The following is a 25,151-nucleotide window of genomic DNA, read 5'->3' as shown; positions in this document are numbered from 1 at the left end:
TTGGGAGACGGAGACCCACCGTTTTAACTTGCAGAACCATTCCCATCAGTAAGACACGCGAGACAGAGATGATATCCCCATGCTCCATCTTTATTCTGCAAATGCTGCTCAAAGCTTTTCATTACCCTCCATAGGCACCCACCAAAAACAATTACATGTCACCGGTGGCTAGGCTGACGGGCAACACGTGAAACCCATTCGGTGGCGATCCGTACGCGTGCAGCAACACCGGCGGTGCAAACATCTTAGCCAGGAGGCTGGCCCAACTGACGGCCACCCAGAATACAGAGCCGCGCGCGGTAGTCTGAAGGGACTGAGGGTGGGTATCTCACAGCCATCCGGAATCCATCGGTCAAGCCCAGGCTAGCAGCACACTTCTCGCCAACAATCATCAAACGCCCAAGAAGCTGGAGAAGGAAATAACGTTACGTAACGGAGCATGCCACAACACAATGAAGGGTGGAGAGGGCAGGAAGCCAAGGAAGGCGAGCAGAGAACCAGCCACAGAACGCGGTTAACTAGTTCTTCGCCATTCAAGGGCCGCTCTTCAAATTACTGCCTTTCTGCAACTGACACATTCCAAGCAAAGCTACAAAGACCGATTATGCATAATGGGGGGAGGGGCAGCTATGGGACTTGCCACCTTTTTTTTCCTTTTTTGTTTTTAACCCCCTCCCCACCCCCAGCTAGACAGTAACGGACTACAAATCGGGCACAGAAGCCAGATTTGTCTCGGACTTCCAGCCCCCCATTATATCTTCGGGCAACCTAAGTCTTTCCGGCAGAAAAGAAAAACTCAGTGTAGGCTTTGTGAGCCCACGCCAAAGCCACGGGACTTGACTTCTACAGCTGAAAATGAGACATCCAGCACCCCTCAGCCAGCTTTCCCCTTCCTCGCCTCCGACCTGCTCAAAACCCCAAGCCCTCTTCTCCATATTAGAGCAAGGACCACTGTCTGGAAACAGCGAGAACAGGCATAGGGCCATACTTCTGAACAGCGCTGCATTTTGCATCAAGTACGTACCCAGAAATGAGCATCGCTCTCTCTCACTACCCTTAGTCAAAACGCTCAGCTCCGTTACAAGCTAGAGGCAAAAGATTATGGCGTCGGGAAAGCCCAAATAGCCTACTGTGCCTCTTTGCAACATCGAGAGGAAACGAGGCGACGGGACAGAGCCTACTAAATTACATACCACTTACTGGCACCGTTTCGTGTACAGAAAGCTTCCACGGTACTTACAGGTGCGCCACAATCTTCTGCTCCGGATAACCCGACAACGGCCTTCTGGGGAGCGGCTAGGAAAAAGCGTAGGAGCTTGCGGTGAAATATCATGGAACGCAAGGCACTGGAGGAAGAGGACACACTTAAAACGGGATTGGCTTCGGAGAAAGGCAATAGCTGAAGCAGATCGCTACGCCCCACTGAACGCGTACCCCAAACGCAAGACAAAACAGCGATTCTTCCTAAGGGATCTTTGAATCGGCAAAGCCCTCTCCCTTCTATGCACAAGACATGTTTTCACAGGCTCCTGCTGCTACGAGCACAGAGCGATTTTAAACCCAAACAAAAGCACCTCCATTTGCGCTTATTTCACTCTCATATTAAGACCCTGCTTAACCACTCAAGCGGCAAACGGTGGCTCACCATCCTTCAGTTATGGCCAAATATCGCCTTCCTATCCTACTTTTGACCAAGGCATTTTCAAAGAACCTGGGGTTATCCCGACGGAGGCCGTGTTAACTCTCCATCCTCAAGAACACCGCGGACTCCGGTGAAAGAACGCTTTGGATTAGCACGGTGAGGCTGGCGCTACGTCAGACACTTCCACATCGAGGCAAAGGTTATCGCCTTCGACACGTGAATACCACCGACCTGTAGGAAACGGTCAACTAATTCGAATGGAACTAGCACGACTAGCAGCGCCAAAGGGATAGATATCGCGCGCGGCAAGCGCCCGCGGCTGCCACCAAGCGCTTCAGCGTCACAGGCCCGCCTCTACACACGCGCACACACCACACGGTGGCGCTGGGAAGCCAGGCGAGCCAGACGGCACCACCGACCCAGTATGCGCCACGGCAGCCCCGTGGCACCGAAGGAGCGCGGGGTTTTAGAGGAGGCGCTGCAGTAGCGAGCATCACCAGCCAGAAAGGCCCGTCCGCCCGCCCCGCCCCGCGGCAAGGTCGCCGCTCGCCCCGCCGCACTCGCCGGCACCGCAACGGGCGCTCGTTCCAGAGGGCCTGCGAGCGCGCTAGGGTGGGGGAGGGGTGGGACGGGAGGGCAAGGGAAGAATCGCGCGACGCGCAGCAAAGCCGCGGCTACCTCCTCGTCCACAACGGCTCCTCCTCGCGGATAACGTTGGCGGAGAACTCCTGGCGGGCGACTTTTCCCAAGAGAGCGGCGCCACCGCGCCAGGCGGCCGGCGACCTAACGATCCCGCCGGCCATGACGGCGCCCGCTCGCTACAACACTCCCTCAGCCCCAAACCTCCCCAGCACGGCTCAGCACGGCTCAGCACGGCTCAGCACGGCTCAGCACGGCTCAGCACGGCTCAGCACGGCTCGCCTCGGCCCGGTCCCGCCCTCGGCGGCGCTCATTGGGCCGACAGAGCGCCGCGGCCGTTCCCGCGCCTCGGTTGGCTGTCTCGCCTGCCCTTTAAGCTTGTCCCCGCCCTGTAGGCGGCTCCGCTCCCGTCGGCCCGGTGCTTATCGGGGCTCAGGGACTTAGGCGCTGGGGGCTTTTTGGTGCCGATCCCTCCCGTCAAATGGCCGTCAAATGTTGACGGGGCAGGCCAGGAGTTTGCCATCTTTGCATGAAGGGACAGGCAACTCGGGAAGAGTGCAAGGATGTTGCTAGCATGCGCAGGGAGAAAATTCGACAGGCCAAAGCCCAGCACGACCTTAATATGGCCGCCATTGTTTGAGATGATTAAAACTATGTTTTTACGAACATATTAATAAGAGCAAGAGGAGGGCCAAGGAGAATCTCCCTTCTTTATTCAACGCGGTGGGGAACATCACCATCGAGGAGGAGGGAAAGGCTGAAGTTCCCAACGCCTTCTTCACTTCTGGCTTTAGCAGTGAGACCTGCTATCCCCAGGGTACTCAGCCCCCTGAGCTGGAAGACGGGGCCGGGGAGCAGAATAAACGCCCCTCGATTCCCAGTGCCTTCTTTACTTCTGTCTGTTTCTGACTGTTGCACCTGTGCTGGACGTGCCGTTACTATGAGTAACCCAAGGAGAACCGGACAGTATATATATGTATGGACTCTGCAAAAACTTTGCGCGCGCTTTTCCCTTGTTGTGTTTTCCTTCCGCCTGTGATCGACCGAGAAAGAGAACCCGCCCCCCCCCCCGCTTCCAACCGGAATCATGAAACATTGTCACACTGCGGTGGTAACCATCTCTGCATTCCTGTAACAAATCCTTGCTTTTCTTTTCTGTCTTTTCACTATTGCTTTCGTCATCCCACCTCCCATCCCCAGGCCTAGCTAACCAAAACGTTTTACAATAAACCGGTTGGGCAAATATTTGTCTCCTTTCTGAGTTTTAATCTCACGTTGGCTATACGTATATAACGAACCGTCTTGCTACCGATACTTGGAGCCAGACAGACGCCCACCTCCAAGAAGGGTTGGATGGAGGATCCGGGGAACTACAGGCCTGTCAGCCTGACCTCGGTATCGGGGAAGGTCATGGAGCAGATCACCCGGAGTGAGATCACAGGGCGTGTGCGGGACAACCAGGGGACCGGGCCTAGCCAGCGCGGGTTCCTTAAAGACAGGTCCTGCTTGATCGACCCGATCTCCTTCTATGACCAGGTGACCCGACTAGTGGATGAGGCAAAGGCTGTGGATGTAGTCTACCTAGACTTCAGTGAAGCCTTTGACTCTGTCTCCCACGGTATTCTCCCAGAGAAGGTGGCAGCCCATGGCTTGGGCAGGTGTACTCTGCTGCGTCAAAACCTGGCTGGACGGCCGGGCCCAGAGAGTGGTGCTGAATGGAGTTCAATCCAGCTGGCGGTGGTCGCTAGCGGTGTTCCCCAGGGGGTCAGCGTTTGGGCCAGTCCTGTTTAATATCTCGAATGATGATCTGGACGAGGGGATTGAGCGCACCCTCAATAAGTTTACAGGCCACACCATGTTGGGAGGAAGGCTTGATCTGCCTGAGGGTAGGAAGGCCCTACACAGGGATCCGGATGGGCTGGATCGTTGGGCCGAGGCCAATTGTAGGAGCATCTACGAGACCAAGCGCCGGGTCCTGCACTTTGGTCACAACAACCCCATGCAACGCAACAGGCTCGGGGCAGAGTGGCTGGAAAGCTGCGCGGAAGAAACGGATCTGGGGGCATTAGTCAACAGCCGCCTGAACATGAGCCAGCGGCGTGCCCAGGGGGCCAAGAAGGCCAACGGCATCCTGGCTTGGATCAGAAATCACGGAGTCAGCAGGACGAGGGAGGTGATCATCCCTCTGTACTCGGCGCTGGTGAGGCCGCACCTCGAGTACTGCGTGCAGCTTTGGGCCCCTCACTACAAGAAAGACGTTGAGGCTCTGGAGCGTGGCCAGAGGAGGGCAACGAAGCCGGTGAAGGGACTGGAGCACAAGACCTATGGGTAGCAGTTGAGGGAACTGGGATTGTTTCGTCTGGAGGAGGGGAGGCTCAGGGGAGAGAGACCTTATCGCCTCTTTACAACTACCCGAAAGGTGGTTGTAGCGAGGTGAGGGTTGGCCGCTTCTCCCAGGTAACTAGCAACGGGACAAGAGGTAACGGCCTTAAGTTGCGCCGGGGGGAGCTTCAGGTTGGATATGAGGAAAAACGTAACAAGTTGTCTTATTCCGCTTCTTCAAACGGTTTAATTCAGAGTCATTCACAGCTGCGATCGTCACTCACGCAAGCGGATCTACTGCTGACAAATCGAGATTCCTTGAGGAACGGCCACACAGTAATTTCATTTAGCAAGTTTCAACTATTTAGATTTTAATGCAAATATTTATTAGCATTTTGAAACTCCCCCACTCCAGTAAGCCTTGAATGCAATCGCAATTCAACAAAGACTCAAGTAAAGCCAGAGGCCTAACAAAGCACGAGAGGTGATTACATGCAAAAGCCTTACGGTGCCTGTAGCTACCCCTCCTACTGGTTATGGAACAATACTACGGCTTTTGTTTTTTTGGTTTTTTTTTGCTTTATTGTTTGTTTGTTTGTTTGATTGATTGTTTTTTTATGTTTTGTTCATATGTAAAAAAAAGAGAAATGGACAAGGGCAGCCGAGTCTCAAAGACAGCAGAAGCGCAACAATCGCCGACTCAAGTATCACAAAGTCTTTTCCATTTGGGAAAGTTTCCGCGGGAGAAATTAATTCTCTACGTCGCAAAATCCGCGACTGAAAAGAAAGCAGTGGCAAAACTCCGAGTTTGGTTAAGAACAGGCTGACGCGCACCGGTCAGAAATCATGCAGGTAGAGTTTATTTGGCCTCGCGACGGGGCCATACAACAGACGACAGCTGGAAGCTTTCTTCCTACCTTATTCTTCGCTAATTCTACGCCTGCTGCTTGTCGATGCTGCTAGTACGCGATAAAACCCACGCCCTTTTATTTGGAAGCTGGGGGAAGACAGCAAGGCCTCAAACACACAGCACATCCTATATTATCTTTGGGAGACGGAGACCCACCGTTTTAACTTGCAGAACCATTCCCATCAGTAAGACACGCGAGACAGAGATGATATCCCCATGCTCCATCTTTATTCTGCAAATGCTGCTCAAAGCTTTTCATTACCCTCCATAGGCACCCACCAAAAACAATTACATGTCACCGGTGGCTAGGCTGACGGGCAACACGTGAAACCCATTCGGTGGCGATCCGTACGCGTGCAGCAACACCGGCGGTGCAAACATCTTAGCCAGGAGGCTGGCCCAACTGACGGCCACCCAGAATACAGAGCCGCGCGCGGTAGTCTGAAGGGACTGAGGGTGGGTATCTCACAGCCATCCGGAATCCATCGGTCAAGCCCAGGCTAGCAGCACACTTCTCGCCAACAATCATCAAACGCCCAAGAAGCTGGAGAAGGAAATAACGTTACGTAACGGAGCATGCCACAACACAATGAAGGGTGGAGAGGGCAGGAAGCCAAGGAAGGCGAGCAGAGAACCAGCCACAGAACGCGGTTAACTAGTTCTTCGCCATTCAAGGGCCGCTCTTCAAATTACTGCCTTTCTGCAACTGACACATTCCAAGCAAAGCTACAAAGACCGATTATGCATAATGGGGGGAGGGGCAGCTATGGGACTTGCCACCTTTTTTTTCCTTTTTTGTTTTTAACCCCCTCCCCACCCCCAGCTAGACAGTAACGGACTACAAATCGGGCACAGAAGCCAGATTTGTCTCGGACTTCCAGCCCCCCATTATATCTTCGGGCAACCTAAGTCTTTCCGGCAGAAAAGAAAAACTCAGTGTAGGCTTTGTGAGCCCACGCCAAAGCCACGGGACTTGACTTCTACAGCTGAAAATGAGACATCCAGCACCCCTCAGCCAGCTTTCCCCTTCCTCGCCTCCGACCTGCTCAAAACCCCAAGCCCTCTTCTCCATATTAGAGCAAGGACCACTGTCTGGAAACAGCGAGAACAGGCATAGGGCCATACTTCTGAACAGCGCTGCATTTTGCATCAAGTACGTACCCAGAAATGAGCATCGCTCTCTCTCACTACCCTTAGTCAAAACGCTCAGCTCCGTTACAAGCTAGAGGCAAAAGATTATGGCGTCGGGAAAGCCCAAATAGCCTACTGTGCCTCTTTGCAACATCGAGAGGAAACGAGGCGACGGGACAGAGCCTACTAAATTACATACCACTTACTGGCACCGTTTCGTGTACAGAAAGCTTCCACGGTACTTACAGGTGCGCCACAATCTTCTGCTCCGGATAACCCGACAACGGCCTTCTGGGGAGCGGCTAGGAAAAAGCGTAGGAGCTTGCGGTGAAATATCATGGAACGCAAGGCACTGGAGGAAGAGGACACGCTTAAAACGGGATTGGCTTCGGAGAAAGGCAATAGCTGAAGCAGATCGCTACGCCCCACTGAACGCGTACCCCAAACGCAAGACAAAACAGCGATTCTTCCTAAGGGATCTTTGAATCGGCAAAGCCCTCTCCCTTCTATGCACAAGACATGTTTTCACAGGCTCCTGCTGCTACGAGCACAGAGCGATTTTAAACCCAAACAAAAGCACCTCCATTTGCGCTTATTTCACTCTCATATTAAGACCCTGCTTAACCACTCAAGCGGCAAACGGTGGCTCACCATCCTTCAGTTATGGCCAAATATCGCCTTCCTATCCTACTTTTGACCAAGGCATTTTCAAAGAACCTGGGGTTATCCCGACGGAGGCCGTGTTAACTCTCCATCCTCAAGAACACCGCGGACTCCGGTGAAAGAACGCTTTGGATTAGCACGGTGAGGCTGGCGCTACGTCAGACACTTCCACATCGAGGCAAAGGTTATCGCCTTCGACACGTGAATACCACCGACCTGTAGGAAACGGTCAACTAATTCGAATGGAACTAGCACGACTAGCAGCGCCAAAGGGATAGATATCGCGCGCGGCAAGCGCCCGCGGCTGCCACCAAGCGCTTCAGCGTCACAGGCCCGCCTCTACACACGCGCACACACCACACGGTGGCGCTGGGAAGCCAGGCGAGCCAGACGGCACCACCGACCCAGTATGCGCCACGGCAGCCCCGTGGCACCGAAGGAGCGCGGGGTTTTAGAGGAGGCGCTGCAGTAGCGAGCATCACCAGCCAGAAAGGCCCGTCCGCCCGCCCCGCCCCGCGGCAAGGTCGCCGCTCGCCCCGCCGCACTCGCCGGCACCGCAACGGGCGCTCGTTCCAGAGGGCCTGCGAGCGCGCTAGGGTGGGGGAGGGGTGGGACGGGAGGGCAAGGGAAGAATCGCGCGACGCGCAGCAAAGCCGCGGCTACCTCCTCGTCCACAACGGCTCCTCCTCGCGGATAACGTTGGCGGAGAACTCCTGGCGGGCGACTTTTCCCAAGAGAGCGGCGCCACCGCGCCAGGCGGCCGGCGACCTAACGATCCCGCCGGCCATGACGGCGCCCGCTCGCTACAACACTCCCTCAGCCCCAAACCTCCCCAGCACGGCTCAGCACGGCTCAGCACGGCTCGGCTCGCCTCGGCTCGCCTCGGCCCGGTCCCGCCCTCGGCGGCGCTCATTGGGCCGACAGAGCGCCGCGGCCGTTCCCGCGCCTCGGTTGGCTGTCTCGCCTGCCCTTTAAGCTTGTCCCCGCCCTGTAGGCGGCTCCGCTCCCGTCGGCCCGGTGCTTATCGGGGCTCAGGGCGCTGGGGGCTTTTTGGTGCCGATCCCTCCCGTCAAATGGCCGTCAAATGTTGACGGGGCAGGCCAGGAGTTTGCCATCTTTGCATGAAGGGACAGGCAACTCGGGAAGAGTGCAAGGATGTTGCTAGCATGCGCAGGGAGAAAATTCGACAGGCCAAAGCCCAGCACGACCTTAATATGGCCGCCATTGTTTGAGATGATTAAAACTATGTTTTTACGAACATATTAATAAGAGCAAGAGGAGGGCCAAGGAGAATCTCCCTTCTTTATTCAACGCGGTGGGGAACATCACCATCGAGGAGGAGGGAAAGGCTGAAGTTCCCAACGCCTTCTTCACTTCTGGCTTTAGCAGTGAGACCTGCTATCCCCAGGGTACTCAGCCCCCTGAGCTGGAAGACGGGGCCGGGGAGCAGAATAAACGCCCCTCGATTCCCAGTGCCTTCTTTACTTCTGTCTGTTTCTGACTGTTGCACCTGTGCTGGACGTGCCGTTACTATGAGTAACCCAAGGAGAACCGGACAGTATATATATGTATGGACTCTGCAAAAACTTTGCGCGCGCTTTTCCCTTGTTGTGTTTTCCTTCCGCCTGTGATCGACCGAGAAAGAGAACCCGCCCCCCCCCCGCTTCCAACCGGAATCATGAAACATTGTCACACTGCGGTGGTAACCATCTCTGCATTCCTGTAACAAATCCTTGCTTTTCTTTTCTGTCTTTTCACTATTGCTTTCGTCATCCCACCTCCCATCCCCAGGCCTAGCTAACCAAAACGTTTTACAATAAACCGGTTGGGCAAATATTTGTCTCCTTTCTGAGTTTTAATCTCACGTTGGCTATACGTATATAACGAACCGTCTTGCTACCGATACTTGGAGCCAGACGCCCACCTCCAAGAAGGGTTGGATGGAGGATCCGGGGAACTACAGGCCTGTCAGCCTGACCTCGGTATCGGGGAAGGTCATGGAGCAGATCACCCGGAGTGAGATCACAGGGCGTGTGCGGGACAACCAGGGGACCGGGCCTAGCCAGCGCGGGTTCCTTAAAGACAGGTCCTGCTTGATCGACCCGATCTCCTTCTATGACCAGGTGACCCGACTAGTGGATGAGGCAAAGGCTGTGGATGTAGTCTACCTAGACTTCAGTGAAGCCTTTGACTCTGTCTCCCACGGTATTCTCCCAGAGAAGGTGGCAGCCCATGGCTTGGGCAGGTGTACTCTGCTGCGTCAAAACCTGGCTGGACGGCCGGGCCCAGAGAGTGGTGCTGAATGGAGTTCAATCCAGCTGGCGGTGGTCGCTAGCGGTGTTCCCCAGGGGGTCAGCGTTTGGGCCAGTCCTGTTTAATATCTCGAATGATGATCTGGACGAGGGGATTGAGCGCACCCTCAATAAGTTTGCAGGCCACACCATGTCGGGAGGAAGGCTTGATCTGCCTGAGGGTAGGAAGGCCCTACACAGGGATCCGGATGGGCTGGATCGTTGGGCCGAGGCCAATTGTAGGAGCATCTACGAGACCAAGCGCCGGGTCCTGCACTTTGGTCACAACAACCCCATGCAACGCAACAGGCTCGGGGCAGAGTGGCTGGAAAGCTGCGCGGAAGAAACGGATCTGGGGGCATTAGTCAACAGCCGCCTGAACATGAGCCAGCGGCGTGCCCAGGGGGCCAAGAAGGCCAACGGCATCCTGGCTTGGATCAGAAATCACGGAGTCAGCAGGACGAGGGAGGTGATCATCCCTCTGTACTCGGCGCTGGTGAGGCCGCACCTCGAGTACTGCGTGCAGCTTTGGGCCCCTCACTACAAGAAAGACGTTGAGGCTCTGGAGCGTGGCCAGAGGAGGGCAACGAAGCCGGTGAAGGGACTGGAGCACAAGACCTATGGGTAGCAGTTGAGGGAACTGGGATTGTTTCGTCTGGAGGAGGGGAGGCTCAGGGGAGAGAGACCTTATCGCCTCTTTACAACTACCCGAAAGGTGGTTGTAGCGAGGTGAGGGTTGGCCGCTTCTCCCAGGTAACTAGCAACGGGACAAGAGGTAACGGCCTTAAGTTGCGCCGGGGGGAGCTTCAGGTTGGATATGAGGAAAAACGTAACAAGTTGTCTTATTCCGCTTCTTCAAACGGTTTAATTCAGAGTCATTCACAGCTGTGATCATCACTCACGCAAGCGGATCCACTGCTGACAAATCGAGATTCCTTGAGGAACGGCCACACAATAATTTCATTTAGCAAGTTTCAACTATTTAGTTTTTAATGCAAATATTTATTAGCATTTTGAAACTCCCCCACTCCAGTAAGCCTTGAATGCAATCGCAATTCAACAAAGACTCAAGTAAAGCCAGAGGCCTAACAAAGCACGAGAGGTGATTACATGCAAAAGCCTTACGGTGCCTGTAGCTACCCCTCCTACTGGTTATGGAACAATACTACGGCTTTTGTTTTTTTGGTTTTTTTTTGCTTTATTGTTTGTTTGTTTGTTTGATTGATTGTTTTTTTATGTTTTGTTCATATGTAAAAAAAAGAGAAATGGACAAGGGCAGCCGAGTCTCAAAGACAGCAGAAGCGCAACAATCGCCGACTCAAGTATCACAAAGTCTTTTCCATTTGGGAAAGTTTCTGCGGGAGAAATTAATTCTCTACGTCGCAAAATCCGCGACTGAAAAGAAAGCAGTGGCAAAACTCCGAGTTTGGTTAAGAACAGGCTGACGCGCACCGGTCAGAAATCATGCAGGTAGAGTTTATTTGGCCTCGCGACGGGGCCATACAACAGACGACAGCTGGAAGCTTTCTTCCTACCTTATTCTTCGCTAATTCTACGCCTGCTGCTTGTCGATGCTGCTAGTACGCGATAAAACCCACGCCCTTTTATTTGGAAGCTGGGGGAAGACAGCAAGGCCTCAAACACACAGCACATCCTATATTATCTTTGGGAGACGGAGACCCACCGTTTTAACTTGCAGAACCATTCCCATCAGTAAGACACGCGAGACAGAGATGATATCCCCATGCTCCATCTTTATTCTGCAAATGCTGCTCAAAGCTTTTCATTACCCTCCATAGGCACCCACCAAAAACAATTACATGTCACCGGTGGCTAGGCTGACGGGCAACACGTGAAACCCATTCGGTGGCGATCCGTACGCGTGCAGCAACACCGGCGGTGCAAACATCTTAGCCAGGAGGCTGGCCCAACTGACGGCCACCCAGAATACAGAGCCGCGCGCGGTAGTCTGAAGGGACTGAGGGTGGGTATCTCACAGCCATCCGGAATCCATCGGTCAAGCCCAGGCTAGCAGCACACTTCTCGCCAACAATCATCAAACGCCCAAGAAGCTGGAGAAGGAAATAACGTTACGTAACGGAGCATGCCACAACACAATGAAGGGTGGAGAGGGCAGGAAGCCAAGGAAGGCGAGCAGAGAACCAGCCACAGAACGCGGTTAACTAGTTCTTCGCCATTCAAGGGCCGCTCTTCAAATTACTGCCTTTCTGCAACTGACACATTCCAAGCAAAGCTACAAAGACCGATTATGCATAATGGGGGGAGGGGCAGCTATGGGACTTGCCACCTTTTTTTTCCTTTTTTGTTTTTAACCCCCTCCCCACCCCCAGCTAGACAGTAACGGACTACAAATCGGGCACAGAAGCCAGATTTGTCTCGGACTTCCAGCCCCCCATTATATCTTCGGGCAACCTAAGTCTTTCCGGCAGAAAAGAAAAACTCAGTGTAGGCTTTGTGAGCCCACGCCAAAGCCACGGGACTTGACTTCTACAGCTGAAAATGAGACATCCAGCACCCCTCAGCCAGCTTTCCCCTTCCTCGCCTCCGACCTGCTCAAAACCCCAAGCCCTCTTCTCCATATTAGAGCAAGGACCACTGTCTGGAAACAGCGAGAACAGGCATAGGGCCATACTTCTGAACAGCGCTGCATTTTGCATCAAGTACGTACCCAGAAATGAGCATCGCTCTCTCTCACTACCCTTAGTCAAAACGCTCAGCTCCGTTACAAGCTAGAGGCAAAAGATTATGGCGTCGGGAAAGCCCAAATAGCCTACTGTGCCTCTTTGCAACATCGAGAGGAAACGAGGCGACGGGACAGAGCCTACTAAATTACATACCACTTACTGGCACCGTTTCGTGTACAGAAAGCTTCCACGGTACTTACAGGTGCGCCACAATCTTCTGCTCCGGATAACCCGACAACGGCCTTCTGGGGAGCGGCTAGGAAAAAGCGTAGGAGCTTGCGGTGAAATATCATGGAACGCAAGGCACTGGAGGAAGAGGACACGCTTAAAACGGGATTGGCTTCGGAGAAAGGCAATAGCTGAAGCAGATCGCTACGCCCCACTGAACGCGTACCCCAAACGCAAGACAAAACAGCGATTCTTCCTAAGGGATCTTTGAATCGGCAAAGCCCTCTCCCTTCTATGCACAAGACATGTTTTCACAGGCTCCTGCTGCTACGAGCACAGAGCGATTTTAAACCCAAACAAAAGCACCTCCATTTGCGCTTATTTCACTCTCATATTAAGACCCTGCTTAACCACTCAAGCGGCAAACGGTGGCTCACCATCCTTCAGTTATGGCCAAATATCGCCTTCCTATCCTACTTTTGACCAAGGCATTTTCAAAGAACCTGGGGTTATCCCGACGGAGGCCGTGTTAACTCTCCATCCTCAAGAACACCGCGGACTCCGGTGAAAGAACGCTTTGGATTAGCACGGTGAGGCTGGCGCTACGTCAGACACTTCCACATCGAGGCAAAGGTTATCGCCTTCGACACGTGAATACCACCGACCTGTAGGAAACGGTCAACTAATTCGAATGGAACTAGCACGACTAGCAGCGCCAAAGGGATAGATATCGCGCGCGGCAAGCGCCCGCGGCTGCCACCAAGCGCTTCAGCGTCACAGGCCCGCCTCTACACACGCGCACACACCACACGGTGGCGCTGGGAAGCCAGGCGAGCCAGACGGCACCACCGACCCAGTATGCGCCACGGCAGCCCCGTGGCACCGAAGGAGCGCGGGGTTTTAGAGGAGGCGCTGCAGTAGCGAGCATCACCAGCCAGAAAGGCCCGTCCGCCCGCCCCGCCCCGCGGCAAGGTCGCCGCTCGCCCCGCCGCACTCGCCGGCACCGCAACGGGCGCTCGTTCCAGAGGGCCTGCGAGCGCGCTAGGGTGGGGGAGGGGTGGGACGGGAGGGCAAGGGAAGAATCGCGCGACGCGCAGCAAAGCCGCGGCTACCTCCTCGTCCACAACGGCTCCTCCTCGCGGATAACGTTGGCGGAGAACTCCTGGCGGGCGACTTTTCCCAAGAGAGCGGCGCCACCGCGCCAGGCGGCCGGCGACCTAACGATCCCGCCGGCCATGACGGCGCCCGCTCGCTACAACACTCCCTCAGCCCCAAACCTCCCCAGCACGGCTCAGCACGGCTCAGCACGGCTCAGCACGGCTCAGCACGGCTCAGCACGGCTCAGCACGGCTCAGCACGGCTCAGCACGGCTCGCCTCGGCCCGGTCCCGCCCTCGGCGGCGCTCATTGGGCCGACAGAGCGCCGCGGCCGTTCCCGCGCCTCGGTTGGCTGTCTCGCCTGCCCTTTAAGCTTGTCCCCGCCCTGTAGGCGGCTCCGCTCCCGTCGGCCCGGTGCTTATCGGGGCTCAGGGACTTAGGCGCTGGGGGCTTTTTGGTGCCGATCCCTCCCGTCAAATGGCCGTCAAATGTTGACGGGGCAGGCCAGGAGTTTGCCATCTTTGCATGAAGGGACAGGCAACTCGGGAAGAGTGCAAGGATGTTGCTAGCATGCGCAGGGAGAAAATTCGACAGGCCAAAGCCCAGCACGACCTTAATATGGCCGCCATTGTTTGAGATGATTAAAACTATGTTTTTACGAACATATTAATAAGAGCAAGAGGAGGGCCAAGGAGAATCTCCCTTCTTTATTCAACGCGGTGGGGAACATCACCATCGAGGAGGAGGGAAAGGCTGAAGTTCCCAACGCCTTCTTCACTTCTGGCTTTAGCAGTGAGACCTGCTATCCCCAGGGTACTCAGCCCCCTGAGCTGGAAGACGGGGCCGGGGAGCAGAATAAACGCCCCTCGATTCCCAGTGCCTTCTTTACTTCTGTCTGTTTCTGACTGTTGCACCTGTGCTGGACGTGCCGTTACTATGAGTAACCCAAGGAGAACCGGACAGTATATATATGTATGGACTCTGCAAAAACTTTGCGCGCGCTTTTCCCTTGTTGTGTTTTCCTTCCGCCTGTGATCGACCGAGAAAGAGAACCCGCCCCCCCCCCCGCTTCCAACCGGAATCATGAAACATTGTCACACTGCGGTGGTAACCATCTCTGCATTCCTGTAACAAATCCTTGCTTTTCTTTTCTGTCTTTTCACTATTGCTTTCGTCATCCCACCTCCCATCCCCAGGCCTAGCTAACCAAAACGTTTTACAATAAACCGGTTGGGCAAATATTTGTCTCCTTTCTGAGTTTTAATCTCACGTTGGCTATACGTATATAACGAACCGTCTTGCTACCGATACTTGGAGCCAGACGCCCACCTCCAAGAAGGGTTGGATGGAGGATCCGGGGAACTACAGGCCTGTCAGCCTGACCTCGGTATCGGGGAAGGTCATGGAGCAGATCACCCGGAGTGAGATCACAGGGCGTGTGCGGGACAACCAGGGGACCGGGCCTAGCCAGCGCGGGTTCCTTAAAGACAGGTCCTGCTTGATCGACCCGATCTCCTTCTATGACCAGGTGACCCGACTAGTGGATGAGGCAAAGGCTGTGGATGTAGTCTACCTAGACTTCAGTGAAGCCTTTGACTCTGTCTCCCACGGTATTCTCCCAGAGAAGGTGGCAGCCCATGGCTTGGGCAGGTGTACTCTGCTGCGTCAAAACCTGGCTGGACGGCCGGGCCCAGAGAGTGGTGCTGAATGGAGTTCAATCCAGCTGGCGGTGGTCGCTAGCGGTGTTCCCCAGGGGGTCAGCGTTTGGGCCAGTCCTGTTTAATATCTCGAATGATGATCTGGACGAGGGGATTGAGCGCACCCTCAATAAGTTTGCAGGCCACACCATGTTGGGAGGAAGGCTTGATCTGCCTGAGGGTAGGAAGGCCCTACACAGGGATCCGGATGGGCTGGATCGTTGGGCCGAGGCCAATTGTAGGAGCATCTACGAGACCAAGCGCCGGGTCCTGCACTTTGGTCACAACAACCCCATGCAACGCAACAGGCTCGGGGCAGAGTGGCTGGAAAGCTGCGCGGAAGAAACGGATCTGGGGGCATTAGTCAACAGCCGCCTGAACATGAGCCAGCGGCGTGCCCAGGGGGCCAAGAAGGCCAACGGCATCCTGGCTTGGATCAGAAATCACGGAGTCAGCAGGACGAGGGAGGTGATCATCCCTCTGTACTCGGCGCTGGTGAGGCCGCACCTCGAGTACTGCGTGCAGCTTTGGGCCCCTCACTACAAGAAAGACGTTGAGGCTCTGGAGCGTGGCCAGAGGAGGGCAACGAAGCCGGTGAAGGGACTGGAGCACAAGACCTATGGGTAGCAGTTGAGGGAACTGGGATTGTTTCGTCTGGAGGAGGGGAGGCTCAGGGGAGAGAGACCTTATCGCCTCTTTACAACTACCCGAAAGGTGGTTGTAGCGAGGTGAGGGTTGGCCGCTTCTCCCAGGTAACTAGCAACGGGACAAGAGGTAACGGCCTTAAGTTGCGCCGGGGGGAGCTTCAGGTTGGATATGAGGAAAAACGTAACAAGTTGTCTTATTCCGCTTCTTCAAACGGTTTAATTCAGAGTCATTCACAGCTGCGATCGTCACTCACGCAAGCGGATCTACTGCTGACAAATCGAGATTCCTTGAGGAACGGCCACACAGTAATTTCATTTAGCAAGTTTCAACTATTTAGATTTTAATGCAAATATTTATTAGCATTTTGAAACTCCCCCACTCCAGTAAGCCTTGAATGCAATCGCAATTCAACAAAGACTCAAGTAAAGCCAGAGGCCTAACAAAGCACGAGAGGTGATTACATGCAAAAGCCTTACGGTGCCTGTAGCTACCCCTCCTACTGGTTATGGAACAATACTACGGCTTTTGTTTTTTTGGTTTTTTTTTGCTTTATTGTTTGTTTGTTTGTTTGATTGATTGTTTTTTTATGTTTTGTTCATATGTAAAAAAAAGAGAAATGGACAAGGGCAGCCGAGTCTCAAAGACAGCAGAAGCGCAACAATCGCCGACTCAAGTATCACAAAGTCTTTTCCATTTGGGAAAGTTTCCGCGGGAGAAATTAATTCTCTACGTCGCAAAATCCGCGACTGAAAAGAAAGCAGTGGCAAAACTCCGAGTTTGGTTAAGAACAGGCTGACGCGCACCGGTCAGAAATCATGCAGGTAGAGTTTATTTGGCCTCGCGACGGGGCCATACAACAGACGACAGCTGGAAGCTTTCTTCCTACCTTATTCTTCGCTAATTCTACGCCTGCTGCTTGTCGATGCTGCTAGTACGCGATAAAACCCACGCCCTTTTATTTGGAAGCTGGGGGAAGACAGCAAGGCCTCAAACACACAGCACATCCTATATTATCTTTGGGAGACGGAGACCCACCGTTTTAACTTGCAGAACCATTCCCATCAGTAAGACACGCGAGACAGAGATGATATCCCCATGCTCCATCTTTATTCTGCAAATGCTGCTCAAAGCTTTTCATTACCCTCCATAGGCACCCACCAAAAACAATTACATGTCACCGGTGGCTAGGCTGACGGGCAACACGTGAAACCCATTCGGTGGCGATCCGTACGCGTGCAGCAACACCGGCGGTGCAAACATCTTAGCCAGGAGGCTGGCCCAACTGACGGCCACCCAGAATACAGAGCCGCGCGCGGTAGTCTGAAGGGACTGAGGGTGGGTATCTCACAGCCATCCGGAATCCATCGGTCAAGCCCAGGCTAGCAGCACACTTCTCGCCAACAATCATCAAACGCCCAAGAAGCTGGAGAAGGAAATAACGTTACGTAACGGAGCATGCCACAACACAATGAAGGGTGGAGAGGGCAGGAAGCCAAGGAAGGCGAGCAGAGAACCAGCCACAGAACGCGGTTAACTAGTTCTTCGCCATTCAAGGGCCGCTCTTCAAATTACTGCCTTTCTGCAACTGACACATTCCAAGCAAAGCTACAAAGACCGATTATGCATAATGGGGGGAGGGGCAGCTATGGGACTTGCCACCTTTTTTTTCCTTTTTTGTTTTTAACCCCCTCCCCACCCCCAGCTAGACAGTAACGGACTACAAATCGGGCACAGAAGCCAGATTTGTCTCGGACTTCCAGCCCCCCATTATATCTTCGGGCAACCTAAGTCTTTCCGGCAGAAAAGAAAAACTCAGTGTAGGCTTTGTGAGCCCACGCCAAAGCCACGGGACTTGACTTCTACAGCTGAAAATGAGACATCCAGCACCCCTCAGCCAGCTTTCCCCTTCCTCGCCTCCGACCTGCTCAAAACCCCAAGCCCTCTTCTCCATATTAGAGCAAGGACCACTGTCTGGAAACAGCGAGAACAGGCATAGGGCCATACTTCTGAACAGCGCTGCATTTTGCATCAAGTACGTACCCAGAAATGAGCATCGCTCTCTCTCACTACCCTTAGTCAAAACGCTCAGCTCCGTTACAAGCTAGAGGCAAAAGATTATGGCGTCGGGAAAGCCCAAATAGCCTACTGTGCCTCTTTGCAACATCGAGAGGAAACGAGGCGACGGGACAGAGCCTACTAAATTACATACCACTTACTGGCACCGTTTCGTGTACAGAAAGCTTCCACGGTACTTACAGGTGCGCCACAATCTTCTGCTCCGGATAACCCGACAACGGCCTTCTGGGGAGCGGCTAGGAAAAAGCGTAGGAGCTTGCGGTGAAATATCATGGAACGCAAGGCACTGGAGGAAGAGGACACACTTAAAACGGGATTGGCTTCGGAGAAAGGCAATAGCTGAAGCAGATCGCTACGCCCCACTGAACGCGTACCCCAAACGCAAGACAAAACAGCGATTCTTCCTAAGGGATCTTTGAATCGGCAAAGCCCTCTCCCTTCTATGCACAAGACATGTTTTCACAGGCTCCTGCTGCTACGAGCACAGAGCGATTTTAAACCCAAACAAAAGCACCTCCATTTGCGCTTATTTCACTCTCATATTAAGACCCTGCTTAACCACTCAAGCGGCAAACGGTGGCTCACCATCCTTCAGTTATGGCCAAATATCGCCTTCCTATCCTACTTTTGACCAAGGCATTTTCAAAGAACCTGGGGTTATCCCGACGGAGGCCGTGTTAACTCTCCATCCTCAAGAACACCGCGGACTCCGGTGAAAGAACGCTTTGGATTAGCACGGTGAGGCTGGCGCTACGTCAGACACTTCCACATCGAGGCAAAGGTTATCGCCTTCGACACGTGAATACCACCGACCTGTAGGAAACGGTCAACTAATTCGAATGGAACTAGCACGACTAGCAGCGCCAAAGGGATAGATATCGCGCGCGGCAAGCGCCCGCGGCTGCCACCAAGCGCTTCAGCGTCACAGGCCCGCCTCTACACACGCGCACACACCACACGGTGGCGCTGGGAAGCCAGGCGAGCCAGACGGCACCACCGACCCAGTATGCGCCACGGCAGCCCCGTGGCACCGAAGGAGCGCGGGGTTTTAGAGGAGGCGCTGCAGTAGCGAGCATCACCAGCCAGAAAGGCCCGTCCGCCCGCCCCGCCCCGCGGCAAGGTCGCCGCTCGCCCCGCCGCACTCGCCGGCACCGCAACGGGCGCTCGTTCCAGAGGGCCTGCGAGCGCGCTAGGGTGGGGGAGGGGTGGGACGGGAGGGCAAGGGAAGAATCGCGCGACGCGCAGCAAAGCCGCGGCTACCTCCTCGTCCACAACGGCTCCTCCTCGCGGATAACGTTGGCGGAGAACTCCTGGCGGGCGACTTTTCCCAAGAGAGCGGCGCCACCGCGCCAGGCGGCCGGCGACCTAACGATCCCGCCGGCCATGACGGCGCCCGCTCGCTACAACACTCCCTCAGCCCCAAACCTCCCCAGCACGGCTCAGCACGGCTCAGCACGGCTCAGCACGGCTCAGCACGGCTCAGCACGGCTCAGCACGGCTCAGCACGGCTCAGCACGGCTCAGCACGGCTCGCCTCGGCCCGGTCCCGCCCTCGGCGGCGCTCATTGGGCCGACAGAGCGCCGCGGCCGTTCCCGCGCCTCGGTTGGCTGTCTCGCCTGCCCTTTAAGCTTGTCCCCGCCCTGTAGGCGGCTCCGCTCCCGTCGGCCCGGTGCTTATCGGGGCTCAGGGACTTAGGCGCTGGGGGCTTTTTGGTGCCGATCCCTCCCGTCAAATGGCCGTCAAATGTTGACGGGGCAGGCCAGGAGTTTGCCATCTTTGCATGAAGGGACAGGCAACTCGGGAAGAGTGCAAGGATGTTGCTAGCATGCGCAGGGAGAAAATTCGACAGGCCAAAGCCCAGCACGACCTTAATATGGCCGCCATTGTTTGAGATGATTAAAACTATGTTTTTACGAACATATTAATAAGAGCAAGAGGAGGGCCAAGGAGAATCTCCCTTCTTTATTCAACGCGGTGGGGAACATCACCATCGAGGAGGAGGGAAAGGCTGAAGTTCCCAACGCCTTCTTCACTTCTGGCTTTAGCAGTGAGACCTGCTATCCCCAGGGTACTCAGCCCCCTGAGCTGGAAGACGGGGCCGGGGAGCAGAATAAACGCCCCTCGATTCCCAGTGCCTTCTTTACTTCTGTCTGTTTCTGACTGTTGCACCTGTGCTGGACGTGCCGTTACTATGAGTAACCCAAGGAGAACCGGACAGTATATATATGTATGGACTCTGCAAAAACTTTGCGCGCGCTTTTCCCTTGTTGTGTTTTCCTTCCGCCTGTGATCGACCGAGAAAGAGAACCCGCCCCCCCCCCCGCTTCCAACCGGAATCATGAAACATTGTCACACTGCGGTGGTAACCATCTCTGCATTCCTGTAACAAATCCTTGCTTTTCTTTTCTGTCTTTTCACTATTGCTTTCGTCATCCCACCTCCCATCCCCAGGCCTAGCTAACCAAAACGTTTTACAATAAACCGGTTGGGCAAATATTTGTCTCCTTTCTGAGTTTTAATCTCACGTTGGCTATACGTATATAACGAACCGTCTTGCTACCGATACTTGGAGCCAGACAGACGCCCACCTCCAAGAAGGGTTGGATGGAGGATCCGGGGAACTACAGGCCTGTCAGCCTGACCTCGGTATCGGGGAAGGTCATGGAGCAGATCACCCGGAGTGAGATCACAGGGCGTGTGCGGGACAACCAGGGGACCGGGCCTAGCCAGCGCGGGTTCCTTAAAGACAGGTCCTGCTTGATCGACCCGATCTCCTTCTATGACCAGGTGACCCGACTAGTGGATGAGGCAAAGGCTGTGGATGTAGTCTACCTAGACTTCAGTGAAGCCTTTGACTCTGTCTCCCACGGTATTCTCCCAGAGAAGGTGGCAGCCCATGGCTTGGGCAGGTGTACTCTGCTGCGTCAAAACCTGGCTGGACGGCCGGGCCCAGAGAGTGGTGCTGAATGGAGTTCAATCCAGCTGGCGGTGGTCGCTAGCGGTGTTCCCCAGGGGGTCAGCGTTTGGGCCAGTCCTGTTTAATATCTCGAATGATGATCTGGACGAGGGGATTGAGCGCACCCTCAATAAGTTTGCAGGCCACACCATGTTGGGAGGAAGGCTTGATCTGCCTGAGGGTAGGAAGGCCCTACACAGGGATCCGGATGGGCTGGATCGTTGGGCCGAGGCCAATTGTAGGAGCATCTACGAGACCAAGCGCCGGGTCCTGCACTTTGGTCACAACAACCCCATGCAACGCAACAGGCTCGGGGCAGAGTGGCTGGAAAGCTGCGCGGAAGAAACGGATCTGGGGGCATTAGTCAACAGCCGCCTGAACATGAGCCAGCGGCGTGCCCAGGGGGCCAAGAAGGCCAACGGCATCCTGGCTTGGATCAGAAATCACGGAGTCAGCAGGACGAGGGAGGTGATCATCCCTCTGTACTCGGCGCTGGTGAGGCCGCACCTCGAGTACTGCGTGCAGCTTTGGGCCCCTCACTACAAGAAAGACGTTGAGGCTCTGGAGCGTGGCCAGAGGAGGGCAACGAAGCCGGTGAAGGGACTGGAGCACAAGACCTATGGGTAGCAGTTGAGGGAACTGGGATTGTTTCGTCTGGAGGAGGGGAGGCTCAGGGGAGAGAGACCTTATCGCCTCTTTACAACTACCCGAAAGGTGGTTGTAGCGAGGTGAGGGTTGGCCGCTTCTCCCAGGTAACTAGCAACGGGACAAGAGGTAACGGCCTTAAGTTGCGCCGGGGGGAGCTTCAGGTTGGATATGAGGAAAAACGTAACAAGTTGTCTTATTCCGCTTCTTCAAACGGTTTAATTCAGAGTCATTCACAGCTGCGATCGTCACTCACGCAAGCGGATCTACTGCTGACAAATCGAGATTCCTTGAGGAACGGCCACACAGTAATTTCATTTAGCAAGTTTCAACTATTTAGATTTTAATGCAAATATTTATTAGCATTTTGAAACTCCCCCACTCCAGTAAGCCTTGAATGCAATCGCAATTCAACAAAGACTCAAGTAAAGCCAGAGGCCTAACAAAGCACGAGAGGTGATTACATGCAAAAGCCTTACGGTGCCTGTAGCTACCCCTCCTACTGGTTATGGAACAATACTACGGCTTTTGTTTTTTTGGTTTTTTTTTTGCTTTATTGTTTGTTTGTTTGTTTGATTGATTGTTTTTTTATGTTTTGTTCATATGTAAAAAAAAGAGAAATGGACAAGGGCAGCCGAGTCTCAAAGACAGCAGAAGCGCAACAATCGCCGACTCAAGTATCACAAAGTCTTTTCCATTTGGGAAAGTTTCCGCGGGAGAAATTAATTCTCTACGTCGCAAAATCCGCGACTGAAAAGAAAGCAGTGGCAAAACTCCGAGTTTGGTTAAGAACAGGCTGACGCGCACCGGTCAGAAATCATGCAGGTAGAGTTTATTTGGCCTCGCGACGGGGCCATACAACAGACGACAGCTGGAAGCTTTCTTCCTACCTTATTCTTCGCTAATTCTACGCCTGCTGCTTGTCGATGCTGCTAGTACGCGATAAAACCCACGCCCTTTTATTTGGAAGCTGGGGGAAGACAGCAAGGCCTCAAACACACAGCACATCCTATATTATCTTTGGGAGACGGAGACCCACCGTTTTAACTTGCAGAACCATTCCCATCAGTAAGACACGCGAGACAGAGATGATATCCCCATGCTCCATCTTTATTCTGCAAATGCTGCTCAAAGCTTTTCATTACCCTCCATAGGCACCCACCAAAAACAATTACATGTCACCGGTGGCTAGGCTGACGGGCAACACGTGAAACCCATTCGGTGGCGATCCGTACGCGTGCAGCAACACCGGCGGTGCAAACATCTTAGCCAGGAGGCTGGCCCAACTGACGGCCACCCAGAATACAGAGCCGCGCGCGGTAGTCTGAAGGGACTGAGGGTGGGTATCTCACAGCCATCCGGAATCCATCGGTCAAGCCCAGGCTAGCAGCACACTTCTCGCCAACAATCATCAAACGCCCAAGAAGCTGGAGAAGGAAATAACGTTACGTAACGGAGCATGCCACAACACAATGAAGGGTGGAGAGGGCAGGAAGCCAAGGAAGGCGAGCAGAGAACCAGCCACAGAACGCGGTTAACTAGTTCTTCGCCATTCAAGGGCCGCTCTTCAAATTACTGCCTTTCTGCAACTGACACATTCCAAGCAAAGCTACAAAGACCGATTATGCATAATGGGGGGAGGGGCAGCTATGGGACTTGCCACCTTTTTTTTCCTTTTTTGTTTTTAACCCCCTCCCCACCCCCAGCTAGACAGTAACGGACTACAAATCGGGCACAGAAGCCAGATTTGTCTCGGACTTCCAGCCCCCCATTATATCTTCGGGCAACCTAAGTCTTTCCGGCAGAAAAGAAAAACTCAGTGTAGGCTTTGTGAGCCCACGCCAAAGCCACGGGACTTGACTTCTACAGCTGAAAATGAGACATCCAGCACCCCTCAGCCAGCTTTCCCCTTCCTCGCCTCCGACCTGCTCAAAACCCCAAGCCCTCTTCTCCATATTAGAGCAAGGACCACTGTCTGGAAACAGCGAGAACAGGCATAGGGCCATACTTCTGAACAGCGCTGCATTTTGCATCAAGTACGTACCCAGAAATGAGCATCGCTCTCTCTCACTACCCTTAGTCAAAACGCTCAGCTCCGTTACAAGCTAGAGGCAAAAGATTATGGCGTCGGGAAAGCCCAAATAGCCTACTGTGCCTCTTTGCAACATCGAGAGGAAACGAGGCGACGGGACAGAGCCTACTAAATTACATACCACTTACTGGCACCGTTTCGTGTACAGAAAGCTTCCACGGTACTTACAGGTGCGCCACAATCTTCTGCTCCGGATAACCCGACAACGGCCTTCTGGGGAGCGGCTAGGAAAAAGCGTAGGAGCTTGCGGTGAAATATCATGGAACGCAAGGCACTGGAGGAAGAGGACACGCTTAAAACGGGATTGGCTTCGGAGAAAGGCAATAGCTGAAGCAGATCGCTACGCCCCACTGAACGCGTACCCCAAACGCAAGACAAAACAGCGATTCTTCCTAAGGGATCTTTGAATCGGCAAAGCCCTCTCCCTTCTATGCACAAGACATGTTTTCACAGGCTCCTGCTGCTACGAGCACAGAGCGATTTTAAACCCAAACAAAAGCACCTCCATTTGCGCTTATTTCACTCTCATATTAAGACCCTGCTTAACCACTCAAGCGGCAAACGGTGGCTCACCATCCTTCAGTTATGGCCAAATATCGCCTTCCTATCCTACTTTTGACCAAGGCATTTTCAAAGAACCTGGGGTTATCCCGACGGAGGCCGTGTTAACTCTCCATCCTCAAGAACACCGCGGACTCCGGTGAAAGAACGCTTTGGATTAGCACGGTGAGGCTGGCGCTACGTCAGACACTTCCACATCGAGGCAAAGGTTATCGCCTTCGACACGTGAATACCACCGACCTGTAGGAAACGGTCAACTAATTCGAATGGAACTAGCACGACTAGCAGCGCCAAAGGGATAGATATCGCGCGCGGCAAGCGCCCGCGGCTGCCACCAAGCGCTTCAGCGTCACAGGCCCGCCTCTACACACGCGCACACACCACACGGTGGCGCTGGGAAGCCAGGCGAGCCAGACGGCACCACCGACCCAGTATGCGCCACGGCAGCCCCGTGGCACCGAAGGAGCGCGGGGTTTTAGAGGAGGCGCTGCAGTAGCGAGCATCACCAGCCAGAAAGGCCCGTCCGCCCGCCCCGCCCCGCGGCAAGGTCGCCGCTCGCCCCGCCGCACTCGCCGGCACCGCAACGGGCGCTCGTTCCAGAGGGCCTGCGAGCGCGCTAGGGTGGGGGAGGGGTGGGACGGGAGGGCAAGGGAAGAATCGCGCGACGCGCAGCAAAGCCGCGGCTACCTCCTCGTCCACAACGGCTCCTCCTCGCGGATAACGTTGGCGGAGAACTCCTGGCGGGCGACTTTTCCCAAGAGAGCGGCGCCACCGCGCCAGGCGGCCGGCGACCTAACGATCCCGCCGGCCATGACGGCGCCCGCTCGCTACAACACTCCCTCAGCCCCAAACCTCCCCAGCACGGCTCAGCACGGCTCAGCACGGCTCGGCTCGCCTCGGCTCGCCTC

The 25,151-nt window shown here is 54.5% G+C and overlaps 9 protein-coding genes across 10 annotated transcripts; 4 read left to right on the top strand and 5 right to left on the bottom strand.

Moving 5' to 3' along the window:
• Nucleotides 1-69: 69 nt before the first annotated feature.
• On the bottom strand, nucleotides 70-25,151 carry LOC121108196 (histidine triad nucleotide-binding protein 1-like). Of its 2 annotated transcripts, XM_046905126.1 has the most exons (4): nucleotides 25,083-25,151; nucleotides 2,321-2,472; nucleotides 1,241-1,346; nucleotides 70-407 (listed from the first exon to the last, which is right to left on the bottom strand). In XM_046905126.1, the coding sequence occupies exons 2-4, from the start codon at nucleotides 2,443-2,445 to the stop codon at nucleotides 246-248; spliced, it is 393 nt and encodes a 130-aa protein (XP_046761082.1). In that variant the 5' UTR covers nucleotides 2,446-2,472; nucleotides 25,083-25,151; the 3' UTR covers nucleotides 70-245. The 2 variants fall into 2 exon arrangements, with proteins under 2 accessions (XP_046761082.1, XP_040511154.1); XM_040655220.2 differs by lacking the exon at nucleotides 25,083-25,151 and having other exon boundaries at nucleotides 2,321-2,499.
• LOC121108192 lies at nucleotides 2,679-5,485 on the top strand. Its single transcript, XM_040655216.2, has one exon. The coding sequence runs from the start codon at nucleotides 3,927-3,929 to the stop codon at nucleotides 4,611-4,613; it is 687 nt and encodes a 228-aa protein (XP_040511150.1). The 5' UTR covers nucleotides 2,679-3,926; the 3' UTR covers nucleotides 4,614-5,485.
• LOC121108198 (histidine triad nucleotide-binding protein 1-like) lies at nucleotides 5,720-8,149 on the bottom strand. The gene is made up of 3 exons (XM_040655222.2): nucleotides 7,971-8,149; nucleotides 6,891-6,996; nucleotides 5,720-6,057 (listed from the first exon to the last, which is right to left on the bottom strand). Exons 1-3 carry the CDS (start codon nucleotides 8,093-8,095, stop codon nucleotides 5,896-5,898), a joined length of 393 nt encoding a protein of 130 aa, XP_040511156.1. The 5' UTR covers nucleotides 8,096-8,149; the 3' UTR covers nucleotides 5,720-5,895.
• Nucleotides 9,750-11,158, top strand: LOC121108227. The gene has a single exon (XM_040655278.2). It carries the CDS (start codon nucleotides 9,750-9,752, stop codon nucleotides 10,224-10,226), a length of 477 nt encoding a protein of 158 aa, XP_040511212.2. The 3' UTR covers nucleotides 10,227-11,158.
• Nucleotides 11,333-13,762, bottom strand: LOC121108203 (histidine triad nucleotide-binding protein 1-like). Its single transcript, XM_040655227.2, has 3 exons — nucleotides 13,584-13,762; nucleotides 12,504-12,609; nucleotides 11,333-11,670 (listed from the first exon to the last, which is right to left on the bottom strand). Exons 1-3 carry the CDS (start codon nucleotides 13,706-13,708, stop codon nucleotides 11,509-11,511), a joined length of 393 nt encoding a protein of 130 aa, XP_040511161.1. The 5' UTR covers nucleotides 13,709-13,762; the 3' UTR covers nucleotides 11,333-11,508.
• LOC121108193 lies at nucleotides 13,962-16,764 on the top strand. Its single transcript, XM_040655217.2, has one exon. It carries the CDS (start codon nucleotides 15,206-15,208, stop codon nucleotides 15,890-15,892), a length of 687 nt encoding a protein of 228 aa, XP_040511151.1. The 5' UTR covers nucleotides 13,962-15,205; the 3' UTR covers nucleotides 15,893-16,764.
• On the bottom strand, nucleotides 16,999-19,428 carry LOC121108197 (histidine triad nucleotide-binding protein 1-like). The gene is made up of 3 exons (XM_040655221.2): nucleotides 19,250-19,428; nucleotides 18,170-18,275; nucleotides 16,999-17,336 (listed from the first exon to the last, which is right to left on the bottom strand). The coding sequence occupies exons 1-3, from the start codon at nucleotides 19,372-19,374 to the stop codon at nucleotides 17,175-17,177; spliced, it is 393 nt and encodes a 130-aa protein (XP_040511155.1). The 5' UTR covers nucleotides 19,375-19,428; the 3' UTR covers nucleotides 16,999-17,174.
• On the top strand, nucleotides 19,638-22,278 carry LOC121108191. The gene has a single exon (XM_040655215.2). The coding sequence runs from the start codon at nucleotides 20,886-20,888 to the stop codon at nucleotides 21,570-21,572; it is 687 nt and encodes a 228-aa protein (XP_040511149.1). The 5' UTR covers nucleotides 19,638-20,885; the 3' UTR covers nucleotides 21,573-22,278.
• On the bottom strand, nucleotides 22,680-25,151 carry LOC121108201 (histidine triad nucleotide-binding protein 1-like). Its single transcript, XM_040655225.2, has 3 exons — nucleotides 24,931-25,151; nucleotides 23,851-23,956; nucleotides 22,680-23,017 (listed from the first exon to the last, which is right to left on the bottom strand). The coding sequence occupies exons 1-3, from the start codon at nucleotides 25,053-25,055 to the stop codon at nucleotides 22,856-22,858; spliced, it is 393 nt and encodes a 130-aa protein (XP_040511159.1). The 5' UTR covers nucleotides 25,056-25,151; the 3' UTR covers nucleotides 22,680-22,855.

Source organism: Gallus gallus, chromosome W (genome assembly GCF_016699485.2).
Source record: "Gallus gallus isolate bGalGal1 chromosome W, bGalGal1.mat.broiler.GRCg7b, whole genome shotgun sequence".
Lineage (NCBI taxonomy): Eukaryota > Metazoa > Chordata > Aves > Galliformes > Phasianidae > Gallus > Gallus gallus.
This window is presented reverse-complemented; position numbering and strand designations above follow the sequence as displayed.

Coding starts and splice junctions, on each gene's coding strand:
- LOC121108191 (XM_040655215.2), top strand. CDS start 20,886: ATGGCTTGGGCAGGTGTACTCTGCTGCGTCAAAACCTGGCTGGACGGC.
- LOC121108201 (XM_040655225.2), bottom strand. CDS start 25,055: ATGGCCGGCGGGATCGTTAGGTCGCCGGCCGCCTGGCGCGGTGGCGCC. Junction 23,957..24,930: donor GAGCCGTTGTGGACGAGGAG/GTAGCCGCGGCT, acceptor CTCTTCCTCCAG/TGCCTTGCGTTCCATGATAT. Junction 23,018..23,850: donor CAGAAGATTGTGGCGCACCT/GTAAGTACCGTG, acceptor TTCCTTCTCCAG/CTTCTTGGGCGTTTGATGAT.
- LOC121108227 (XM_040655278.2), top strand. CDS start 9,750: ATGTCGGGAGGAAGGCTTGATCTGCCTGAGGGTAGGAAGGCCCTACAC.
- LOC121108192 (XM_040655216.2), top strand. CDS start 3,927: ATGGCTTGGGCAGGTGTACTCTGCTGCGTCAAAACCTGGCTGGACGGC.
- LOC121108197 (XM_040655221.2), bottom strand. CDS start 19,374: ATGGCCGGCGGGATCGTTAGGTCGCCGGCCGCCTGGCGCGGTGGCGCC. Junction 18,276..19,249: donor GAGCCGTTGTGGACGAGGAG/GTAGCCGCGGCT, acceptor CTCTTCCTCCAG/TGCCTTGCGTTCCATGATAT. Junction 17,337..18,169: donor CAGAAGATTGTGGCGCACCT/GTAAGTACCGTG, acceptor TTCCTTCTCCAG/CTTCTTGGGCGTTTGATGAT.
- LOC121108198 (XM_040655222.2), bottom strand. CDS start 8,095: ATGGCCGGCGGGATCGTTAGGTCGCCGGCCGCCTGGCGCGGTGGCGCC. Junction 6,997..7,970: donor GAGCCGTTGTGGACGAGGAG/GTAGCCGCGGCT, acceptor CTCTTCCTCCAG/TGCCTTGCGTTCCATGATAT. Junction 6,058..6,890: donor CAGAAGATTGTGGCGCACCT/GTAAGTACCGTG, acceptor TTCCTTCTCCAG/CTTCTTGGGCGTTTGATGAT.
- LOC121108196 (XM_046905126.1), bottom strand. CDS start 2,445: ATGGCCGGCGGGATCGTTAGGTCGCCGGCCGCCTGGCGCGGTGGCGCC. Junction 1,347..2,320: donor GAGCCGTTGTGGACGAGGAG/GTAGCCGCGGCT, acceptor CTCTTCCTCCAG/TGCCTTGCGTTCCATGATAT. Junction 408..1,240: donor CAGAAGATTGTGGCGCACCT/GTAAGTACCGTG, acceptor TTCCTTCTCCAG/CTTCTTGGGCGTTTGATGAT.
- LOC121108203 (XM_040655227.2), bottom strand. CDS start 13,708: ATGGCCGGCGGGATCGTTAGGTCGCCGGCCGCCTGGCGCGGTGGCGCC. Junction 12,610..13,583: donor GAGCCGTTGTGGACGAGGAG/GTAGCCGCGGCT, acceptor CTCTTCCTCCAG/TGCCTTGCGTTCCATGATAT. Junction 11,671..12,503: donor CAGAAGATTGTGGCGCACCT/GTAAGTACCGTG, acceptor TTCCTTCTCCAG/CTTCTTGGGCGTTTGATGAT.
- LOC121108193 (XM_040655217.2), top strand. CDS start 15,206: ATGGCTTGGGCAGGTGTACTCTGCTGCGTCAAAACCTGGCTGGACGGC.